The 11,621-nt window shown below is 44.4% G+C and overlaps 1 protein-coding gene across 1 annotated transcript in view; it reads left to right on the forward strand.

Annotated features, from left to right (window-relative positions):
• The first annotated feature begins 3,770 nt into the window (after positions 1-3,770).
• Positions 3,771-11,621, forward strand: part of FUNDC1 (FUN14 domain containing 1) — a 26,010-nt gene continuing 18,159 nt past the window's right edge. Inside the window, exon 1 of the mRNA XM_009318905.1 lies at positions 3,771-3,959. Coding sequence (XP_009317180.1) covers positions 3,771-3,959 — 189 coding nt within the window. The remainder of the gene's footprint in view (positions 3,960-11,621) is intronic.

Consider the following 11,621-nt stretch of genomic DNA (forward strand, 5'->3'; position numbering starts at 1 on the left):
GCCCGACCGGGCGCTCCTTCGTCAGGTAGCCTTCTGTGGGGGCGCGCGGAATATTTCTTTAGATAAAGTTTGTTCAGTGTAAGTTAGAAGCGATTTGTTTTCAAAAGCCCCCTTTATTGGTACGTACGTCTATATTTAAAACCAGTAACGGGAAGGGAGGGACTGGTGAGTGATGGTCGCAGCCGGCCAGGAGAGCCGAAGGCGGGCGCGCGTGCAGGCCTGTGCCCTGGCGAGCTGTGCAAAATCGGGAGCGAGGAGGGGGAGTAGGAGTGAATCCGTATTGCCCAGTGAAGGGGGAAGAGGCGCACCAGGCTGCTAGACCCAGAAGGGAGGGCAAGTCACTAGAGAGATAATCCTAGAGGTCCCTCAAAAAGTGAGTCTTGGGACTTGTGGGTGAAGGAGAGGGTAGAGACTTCTGGGAGACAGAAACGTGAGCAGGTGCAATGATTTGTGTTGGAGAAAAGGGCTAGACAAGACCTCTCAGACACGTGTGTGGGGTTTCTGTGTGTTTGGGGCGTCTTTCTCCAAGTGCTCTGGATATCTCAAATGGTCAAAGAGAGAAGAGGGGACTTAAGAGCCATCTGAGGCCGCTGAAGGTACCTTCTGAGATCAAATGTTCACACCCTTCAGTTTCTCCATGACAGCCCTTTATTTACATAACTACGAGGGACAACCTGCAATCCATTCAAACTGTGCTTACTTCTACCACCTGCTTTGGGCAGTCCCCTGCATGGAGACTGCTCATCTGCTTTACCTACGTCCACATGATCCCGAGCGTGAAATGACGGCCCTTGGTTTCCTCTCTGAAGTTCAGTGATGCGCTTCCATTCCTTATTTCAATATTGTTATTGCTTGAGCAACTTTCATCACAGTCTTAGCGCTAGATACAGACCGCAGCACTGCAGAGGAATCTCAGTTAAGAATCTAAAGAGATTTTATGAAATACTGTTCAAATTCTTTTGATGTCAGCATAAATTAATATGCAGAAGTGAAAAGGCATGATACTATATGTTAAACAGCGTTTGTACAAGACTGCCCTTCAGCGAACACGGTTGCTCAGAGCGGACTGTGTCGCTGCTGTATGTGTAAGGTACCAAAGGACTTCTTTACAAACTTTGTTGGAAAGAAATAAAAACTCACATCTCATTCTTTTCTTCATTCTGTGGAAGATGCCATTTCTTTCATAAACAGAAAACAGCTGTTTGCAGCACTAGGCATTAAACTAGGAACTCTATCTGTTAACTAAAAGGGTTTAATAAGTTCACAATGTGAGTGCTAATCGATGAGTTAATTTTAACATGTATCACATTTCACTGTAGAAACATCCTTACGTTTTGTCTGCCCACAGTTTAATTTTATCCTCATTTGACATTCCCAGTAGGCAAGGCCAAAAGTAAACTGGGCTAGCCAGTATTACTGACCCAGATTAAAAAAAAAAAAAGAAAAAGAGAACCCTGGGATAAATCCGAGCCAGCTGAGAGGACAGAGCGCTGCCTGAACCCGAAGCAGCGCTCCCCGGCTGGCGAGGATGAAGCACGGGATCACCTACCCCACCTCAAAAAGTACGACGGAGCGGTCAAAGCGGGCAGTCGCTGGAAACAAGCACAGTGAACTTCAGGCTGAGAAAGGGAGACGTGGAAGTAAAAACCAAGGCGGGAGAACGGGGGTCAGTTCTTCATCAGATTTTCTGACCTCCTGCATTTGCCAGTCCTCCTGCTTGCCAGCTGGGGAAGTCCCCTGTTCCCTGCTTCTTTATGCGCACTCCCAGCCTGGCTTTGTGTGGCGCGGCAGCGACGTTGTTCACTGAGGGACAAATTTGAATTCTTTGATCTTAGCATCCTAGCTTCGCATTTGCCGGGTAATTAAAAACAGGCAAACATGCACGCACACGTCAAAATACAGCAATGTATTTATAAGTGTAATTGAGCTGTGATTAATTCCTCACATTTCATTACAAACTAATGAAAATCCATTACAGGGCAATGAATGGATCCTGCTAGGAGCAGGCCCGTATCTCCTCTGTTCTGCACAATCTGTAGCCACATAAAACTTTGCAAAGAATGGGCGAACGCTAACAGGACGATTTGGCAGTATTTCGTATCTGCGTTGCACATGCAAAAACGACAGTGCAAGCTGTAAGAACATTTAGCATCAGAATACCAGCAGATCTTTTAAGTCTTACGTACACTTCTGCCTCTATCTGTAGGATAATGGCATTTCTTCCGTTCCTGAGGTAAAGGGAAACTTGCTTTTCTCTCCTTTCCTTCAAAAGAGACACTATAAGGACAGAGGGATACTATCTTCTTGCTAGCGGCATGAAGGCAGCATCTCAGACACGGACTACCTCAGAACTACCCTTCTTGACAAATAGGTTGTGAAACCGTCGCTTGGTCCCAACCCCGCCTTCACCCAGGGAACCCTGAGCAGCTGCTGCCTTCTCTCTACCACTGACCACATGCGGGCATTTTCCTTTCCCTTTGTCACCCTGTGCATTTCAGGGTTTTTTAATCCATCTGGTGCAAGGTACGTAACTGCACAGAGCAAGCGCAGTCGGTGGGCTTTATCTGCTCCTTGTTCGGTTAGCTCAGTTAAATGCAGAAGCACCTGCCAGCTATTCCACCAGAGCCACAACCCATCTGCATGTAGCTCTAGCTAAGAACTTCTTCTGAAATACCCCTTCTGTGCTAAATATACTGATTCCCTGATGGCATCTCGCACCATTTGCTCCTGCCCCCAAATTCATGCAACGGTAGCATCCAGTTTTGCTCCTCTAACATTTGGGGAGGCAGGGAAAGGCACAAAGAGGAAAAAAAAAATGTATTTTTAGTTCCTTTTATTGCATTTCAGTATGATCCCTTTCTGGTTTTAAAGGAAATGTAACTGAAACCCAATGTGGTTTTGGAGTAAGGAAAACGTTAGATAAAAATTAACATTTTAAATCAGGGAAATTATTTGTGAACTAAAACAATTTCTTCTCGTGGCTTTGCAGAATCACCTTCCCTTTGCCTTCAGGGTAGCCAGAACAATTTTCAGGCCAAACCAATATTTGAATTCGTGTTCTTCCCAAAGAAAACTAGTGGGTGGGTTTCTGTCTAGGAGCTAAACCAGAAGTTTGCCCTAGGGTTTAGCTGCAGTTCAGCTTTGGGGAGGCCACCATCCCGTCCGTCCTGCTGGCTTCCACCAACAATGGGCACGCGGTGCCATGTAGCAGACATAGGGAGAGCGTTATACCAAAGGTGCTACAATGCCTGCTTTCCCGCTGATCATGCTAGAAACATAGTCTACAGCAAACACAAGTTCATTTTCATAAAGGAGTGATCCACGGCCTTAGACCAACAACGCTCAGCAGTGTCTCCAATCGGCTGTTCTGGCTAGTACAACCCAAAAGGAAACAGTATATTCAACAAGAAAATATACTGCAACGAGCTCAATGTTGCTTTGGGTTTTTTTAAAGTTGCTTGTCTTTTTGCTACGACACAGCCAACTAAGGGAGAGGTTTCTGTTCTTTGGTTTGATTAACAAATATGAACAACAACAGTATAGTCACTTTCAGTCTTTTGGGCAACGGGAGCTGGCAATGTAAGTGCACAATACCAAGCCAAGCAAGGAAGGGCTGTGAGAGATGCCCGGTGAAAAAAAAGAGAAAAACTGCTGTGTCTTTTCTTGATGCGTTTCCCTGCACTAAACCCCTTTTGGGGGCAGAATGGCTTTCAGCCCCGATCCCTTCTGCGACCCGCTGGCAGCGCGGCAATGCAAGCTGCAGCGCCGGCATGAGGGAGGGCCGGGAAGCTCCAGCAAAGGGTCGGGAGCAAGCGGCTGCTCTGGCGGGGCAGGCACCACGTAGGCTGGCTTCCCTGCTGGAAGCGCAGCCTTGCGAGGCTGTGTCCCAGGTTCCCGGCCTCATCTCCCCGGGAGCACGGAGACCCGCGACTTTGGTCCTCTGGAGACGGAGGTTTCCGGTTAGACGTCTGCAGTGCCCTGCGGTGGCTGCGTGAGAATGCCCCAACGTGTCCTCACTCATTGTTTAAGTCTGTTGCACTTTCCCATAATGAACCTGGATCAAAACCAATGCAGAGCCGGGAATACAACTTCCCATTCCTCAGTCAACAACCATGACAGAGTTCTTCATTCACGCTGCCTTTCAAACCCTGTGCTACGATCATATGATATCCCAAAAGTCAACGATCAGCACAAGATACTTCTGCAGGCCAGGAAACATGGAGCAGGAATTCCCAGAAAGGAATCCTTCAGAAAAAATTACCTATTATTATTTTGTTCATCTAAAGTATCTAGCTAGCCCTGATCACTGTGGATTTGAGTTTTTCATTCTTTAAATTATTTATCCTCTTAAATTCTTCGTGAGATACGTTGCAGCTAAGGCATAGAGATGCCCACCTAACATGATGTGGTAGGTCCGAGACAAAATAACACCTGAACTCAAATCCCAGGCTGTGGCTTTGACCACCAGCCCAACTTCTTCTACAATCTTGCTGGATTATGGAGAAAAATAAACAGTTCATTTCACCAATAATCTAATAATATAGATTTTACTTTATATGTATTTTTATATACACAGACACACACAAAACAGAAACGCACGCACATTTATTTCAGGTAATATTTATAACCTAATGGCATTTATATAATTATGCATGGTTTATATAACATTTACATTATATATATGCATATGTTTTCAAAGTGCATTAGTATGAGACTTAGTACGACATGTTGTCTCTCACTGCAGAATTAGTATTTTCTACTTTCTTCCCCCTGTTCGTTTCTTATTGCAACCCACAAGAAAGCAGCTTCATCAGTAACTTATTTTGGCTGACATGCACCTATAAATGTGTAGCATTTATTTTCCATATTGCCGCTCACAAAAATGTTGCCATGCTATTGCACTCCTTTGTTTAAAGTCCTCCTCTAGAAGGCTCTCTGCAAGGGCTGTGTGGGAGGCTTTGCAGCAGGGAGGTTTGAAATTGTTTTTCTGAAAATTATTCTGAAAAGTCTGTCCTTGTCAAGGCCAGCTGCACAGCTATTTTCCTCTTCATTTTCTTTACTTCTGCAGCACTGAATAAGAGTCCCTATCTAATATTTCATATATAGAACATATAAAATATTGAATCTCTACCATGTATTTCCCTCTTTAGCAGCTTTTACTGACCACTGAGGCATTTTCAGCAATTCTCCTTTTGCCAGCGTAGTATTCAGTCCCTCAGAGACCAGCCAATTTAGGGACCAATTTTACCACCATTGCACTCATCGCGCATTCCTTGTATGGCATGTAGTCCCCCAGGGGTCAACGGGTCTCTCATATTTATGGAGTAAATTGATACCATCTATGTCAAAACCTAGTCTTCAGCAGTTGTCTCTTGCTCACCTGCGACGCCAAACAGCCTCACAAGGTATTTCCAGGAACACCGGCCAGCCGGCATCAGTACAGCCGCCAGTCCTCCGGCAGGAAATTCCCTCCGGTTTTGACCACGGCCATGGAACGGACAACCACATCCCCCAGCACCGGCAGTCTGCATGGGCTCTTGCACTCAGCTCGTCTCAGCAGAGAAAAAGCACTAGACGTTGACTTATAGCCAACCTTTTTCACCCAATGCTGTAAAGTAGGTGTTTCACCGGGTTGGCAGCCAGGAGTTTGGTCCTACGCTCCTGACGGATAGGAGCCAAATGGCCCACAGATCAAAATCCTCATCTGCTTCGAACTGCGCTGGCTCCTTTATTCGTGGAGATCACAAGTGTCCTACACAAAACTCAGCTCCGATCTGGTTCCTGCACACCCCCCTGGGCGATTCAGCCATCTGGGCAGCGACACCCTCCTCAGCCTGTCCACCCAGGAAACCTACCTATGTTCAAAAGTCCTTGGAGGATCCGTCCTCGGTTACGCTGTGGCACAATGCATTTCACGTGAAGACAGGAGCAGCCTTAAGGTTTTTGCATACATTGACAAGTACGTGAAAAAGTGGATACTTTCCCTCGTTCCAGGCACTCGGACTACAAATCCATAGAGAATTTGAGTAAACATAACTTTCTTAGTATGTTAAAAAGTTCAGTCTGGGGAAGGAAGACATTTCTGAGAAACAGATTTTAGTCTTTGAAATAATTAGACTGAGCTGAACAGATTTTTGGCATTATTTGTAAGCCAGTCATTGTTCAGCCTTTGTACTTAGAAGAGCAATTATGACTCCTTTGGAAACATCCTTAGTTGAACTCTTAAAATAATAAAAACACTCCTCCATAAGACCACATCAACATATGGTTTTTGTAACAACAGCACAAACAAATCACCCACTCATCAAACACATTTAGGAAGAAGACAGGAACAAACAGAACAAACGAATTTTCTAAAGATTACTTACTGGTCCTGATCAATCAGAAAAAAAAAATCTAAATTGAATTCAGGAACTGCCTATGGGATATAGAATACACATAAAGTATGCAAAAATACAAATAAGCAAAAACATAAATACCACCAAACACTGTAAAGCAAAGTCTCTAGATAATATGCTGCAAAGTTGTATTTCAAAAGTATTGAGCTGCTGATGCCCAGCTTTAGGATCCAATCACTAGTTTACTTTTTAACTCCGGTGATACGTCATGAGTAAGCAAGAGAGATAAAGTACGTCTACACTAGTGATCACTATCGGAACATCCTCCCTGGTTTCACCACCTTCCTGGTAACGCCAGGGTGAGGTCCCAGCTGAACAAGAGCTGGTGGGTGGTGTGCGTCCCTGCTGCAGTTCCCTCTGGTAGATGCTGCTGCGTGGTGACTACGTGGGTCATTTTTTGAGATACATATTTTGAGATTGCCGGGCCCCTGTCACCTTTCTGTGGCTCCAGCCAGCTTGGCGTAGCTCTGTGGTGCATACTGACGAGCTAGTATCACTTCAGAGAAGTGGAGTCCCAAAGCACGTCTATCTGGGCCTCTGGAGCTTAACGCTAACACGGAAGGTACCCTGGCAACATAAGCATCCACGCTTTCCAGGAGCCCGGTCTTGGGGCAGTCCTGAAAGCATCCACGTCTTTAGAAATGTGGAAGTTGAAGTAAATGGACACAGAAAGGTTTCAAACTGTAAGTCACTCCTGATCTTACCTCACGTGATATACAGAAATGTACATGCACACACTCATACAGAAAGCCTACACATTTTCATAGCTTCCATTTTCTCACCACTTCTGAGCACCTTTCAGGTACTAGTCAGGTTTTTCCGGAGCCCGGAAGGACTCCCCTTCTCCTTTGGATCACGACGTCTGTCTCTCTGCTTACTGCATTTTTTTATGCATATGCTGGAGACCGTGCCCAACAGCTGCTTCTCCAGAACCTCTTCCTCTGCCAGGCGACATACAGATCAGTCCTCCTGCACGACCTATGTCCGTGCAGCGCACGTACGGCTTCCTGGAGCTGCGGACTGAGAAACAACTTGGCTGCCAGCAGCGGCCAGTGCAGCGTCCACACAACTCCCTGCGAAAACTTCAGCCAAACCTTGGCGTACAAGAAAAAGGGAACAAACAAGCTCCACATTCAAAATGGGGTTTGCCGTCTGACAAATACCCAGAGAGAGCCCTCAGTATGAAACAGAGTTTAAAAAATGAACATAAAGAGATTCCTCCAAGAAGCGATCCTGCCTGCATGTAGGTCTGTTGTTCTTGCTTGCCCTCTTCCAAGTGAGCATGTGTTTTGTGAATAGAAGAATAGGCTAGAAAACTCTACATGCTGGCTTTGCTTCCAGTTGGAAAGTGGACCAAGCAAATCTCTCACACTTGTCATCCTCCTCCGAGTAACTCTAGATGAGACTGAATGAGAACAGCATTAAACCACTTGCTACCACGCTCTCACTGTTGCAGCAGCCCGTAGGACTGGGCAGATGGTATCAGCGCCAGGAAATATATGGCAACCAAAACTCCTCTGGATAGAGCCAGAGTGCCTTGCTCGTTGTCAACGCAATGAGTTAACGACAGGAAGAGAAACTAGGTTTCCTCCTCTAATCCCTACCCATGCCATTTTCAGGTTCAATCAAACTCGGGATTGCTGCTGCTACAGATGTTTAGCTCAGAATTATGTCCCAAATAGCTTCAGCAGACGGCACTGCCTCTGTCCTGCCATGTGCTGAAAGCTCTGCATTGTAGTGCTTGGTCTTCTTCACGGGGGCGTAGCTCTCACTGCAAAAATCATTGTCGAGTCCTTGGAGAGACCATGAGTGCTGAAGATGATCAGTGGTGATGAGTCACGGTGGGTGGAATACTTCCACGGAAACAAATATTAATGAAAATCAGGCGGAAAAGGTGAACATTATCTGTTTTTGAACAGTTTTATCAGAGGCAATGTCTGCTTTCAATATTTGTCAAACTGTGTTACTATTTTATCAGAGATCAAGACTCGAGTATTTAAAAAATGGAACAATTAACAGTGCTACTGGAAACAATACTGTGATATAGTCTACTTTATTATTATTGAGCTTTGAAAGGTAACTAAATGGCCGTCTGATCCTTTGGGGAACTTCTCAAGACTTAATCTTTGTTATAAAGAAATTATTTAAATTTTATTTGACGTTGCCGTTGTGAAGTTAGGAAAAGTCTTGCTGACGAAGTACCGTTACTCTGTACGAGTGCAATAAGGAATGCCTCCCTAATTTGTCAGTCTGTCTCCCCAGTTGCCAGGGGCCTCAATCTCTGCAGGAAAATTACCCTTGAAAAACAAATCCAGTTCACCTAATCTCAGGGCCGCTAAAGTAAGCTAGTCCTTCGGGCAGAGAAATGTTATTCCGAGATCTGCATCTAGGAAGGGGATACAGCCACAGGGAATGGGGCAGCTGGCGGCAGTCCCGTACGCCGGGAGTCTCATGTTTGCCTGTGTCGGCCATGCGCATGTTTTCAGTTATCTGGGGGAAATTTATTTAGTTTTATTTCAGCCAAAAATAGGAAGAGCTGAAGAAGCTTTAGGAGGACTCTTCATAAGCTTGAGGTGAGCTAACAGCAGCCAGGTGTTGCGGTGAATGTCACCTATGACTAGCAGAGCAGTATCTGATTGAAGGTTTTTCCTCGCCAGCAGTGATGACTCACATGAATTATCTTTTCTCTTTGTATACCGTCTAGTGTTTACTCATTACAGTTCTGTATTGTTTTTCATTTCTTGCAAGAAAATGAGAAACATTATTACCACATTTCCCTTCAGTTTAGGATTTTTAACCTTTTCTTGGTGCGGGGCTTCACGAACGGAAAAGTCTGAAATTCTTTGGGCTCTTTGCCGCTCAGATGGCATTTCTGGAGGGTCCTCCACTTTTTCAGTGTGGATTGTTTCTAAATCTGCCCTGCCCAGTGATTTTCCTATTACTGTTAGCTTTGTAAAAAGCTATACAAGAGAGTTTTATTTTTCTCTTAATTGTTTATGTGCACTTACACTACAGAAACTTAATAGGAACATCTGTTAACTGTGGAAGTGGTATGTGTCATTGATTCATCATCATAGCTTCTCCAAAAAAGTAATTCCTTACATTTTTGTTGCGAGACAGACTGCCAGAAGGTCCTCTGTCATTCCATGTTCTCACTCTCTCCATTGGTTTGTCCGAGTACTCGACTGACAGTGGCAGGGAACTCCTGAACCTACAAGATAATCAGGAAGGTTACACATAATCAGGAAGGTTATAACAAGGGAATCAGATATTTGCCTCTGAAGGACAACTTAAAAATAAAATATATCACTATATCCATGATCAGGGCTAAGAGCTGTTTAAATAATGTCTTTAAAATAATACAGTACTACAGTCAGTACCCTTTTCTGAAACTTTATAATATGGATATATAGTAGACGAAAGGTTACCTCCAGTAAGTTAAAAACCTTTTATTTTTTTACTTTCAACAAAACTAAAAAATTAAGAACACAAACTTTGCAGAACTCTAAAAAAAAAAAAAAAGAGAGAAAGAAAAAGCCACTTCGCACATACATGAGAAAAGTTTTTAACAAGAATATGACAGGAACTGCATCTGGTTGAGACCTGTAACACAATAAAGACAACCTCCCAGTGCCTTGCAAGCCTCTGCTTTTTAAAGATTCTCAATTCCCCTCCCCGCCCTCTATTTGCCTAGGTAATCACAAGAAGCCTCAAATTTAGCTCAACACTCCAGTCTCTGTTAAGCATTTCGACTGTGCAAGATTAACCTTCATGAGTCACAGTAGTCACCTCCTGCAGTCTGCTCCCACCGCTTAACTATTAGGTACCTCCCAGAGAGATCCTAAAGCAACAAGGAGCTCAACTTCACCAGACGTGCGCTCTACCGCAAAACCCAGCTCCCCCCTCGCCACGATCTCAGCATTTGCCACGTGCACGGCATACAGACCGTCCATACGCACTGATGGGATTTATACAATAGCATGAAGTCATGGTCAAAGCTCTGCGTTCCGGTCCAAGTCTAGTAACAGATCAGAGGTGAAATCAGAAGATCAATGGATAATCAGCTTGTATTATTAACAATGTTGTAAATAAAACGAAGTGGAAAGATCAACCTTCCCCTTTAACTTCTATTTTTCTTTCCTTACTTTTCCAGGTTAGGGTCATGGGAATGTGTCCTGACACAGCCTTAACTGACGCTAACCATTGTTTTTGTTTAATAATTAAAATGCAGGTGCTGTGGATCCAGTGCATCTTGCTTTGGAGGTGCCTTCAGTTCTTGCCTGTTTAAAAACCTCTCACAGCACACTAAACTTGAGGTTCTTCTTTTTGTACCTATTAGTTTAATCCTTTGGCAGGGGACAATTTAAACTCCTGTTAGTTAATCTAGACAACAGACATCCTTTTCTCCACCCTTTCCTCCTCTCCTCAGACATGGATTGTGGTGGGAATTTCTAACTGAAATTTCATTAGGATAAACAAATTAAGATGAAAGAGATTATTATAGGATTAGAGGACTACAAAATGGAAAAGCAGAATTCATATGATGATCACAAAACAGAAAAAAATTCTCATAACTAAGTAACATTTTACGAAGTTAAGAAAAGCAACAAAGGAAGGTTGAAGACAACCAATACAAGCAAGCCATCAAAAGTCTCATCTGGAGACGGCACAAAACAGAAGGATACGTATCTCTTAGCATAATAACTACAGGGAGGAGGATCTTCATTTTAACATCTTCCTAGTGCATCACAGTTTGGATTACAGCCCCTCTCTGGCAGGCAGGCAAGCAAGAAAGAGCTGGGGTAACTCCTGGTGCAAGCTTTCACTCCTGCTCCAAAAACAATCTGGCGGCTGTTGCAGATGGGTGATAACTTCCAAGAGTCAGAGTCTGCTGCCTTCCCACAACAGCCCTTGCCCAGGATCTCGACGGACTGAGAACCCAAGTCCCTTCCTGTATCTGAGAAGACATTTCTCTGCCATTTGCCGGCCTATTGAGCTTTGAACAACAGCATATCCAGCCTGGTTTTTGAAAAGGAATCAGCCACTCCTTCCAATATGTTTATTGCCAGGTTATTCAAACTGTATTTACCAGGTTAAATCTGCTGAGAATGTAAGTTTCATTCGCATATATGGCCTAGTTGTCGTGGTTTAACCTCACTGGCAACTGAGTACCACACACCCGCTCGCTCACTCCCGCCCGCCCCTGGTGGGATGGGGGAGAGA

The sequence above is a fragment of the Pygoscelis adeliae genome, unplaced genomic scaffold, assembly GCF_000699105.1.
Source record: "Pygoscelis adeliae isolate BGI_AS28 unplaced genomic scaffold, ASM69910v1 Scaffold92, whole genome shotgun sequence".
Lineage (NCBI taxonomy): Eukaryota > Metazoa > Chordata > Aves > Sphenisciformes > Spheniscidae > Pygoscelis > Pygoscelis adeliae.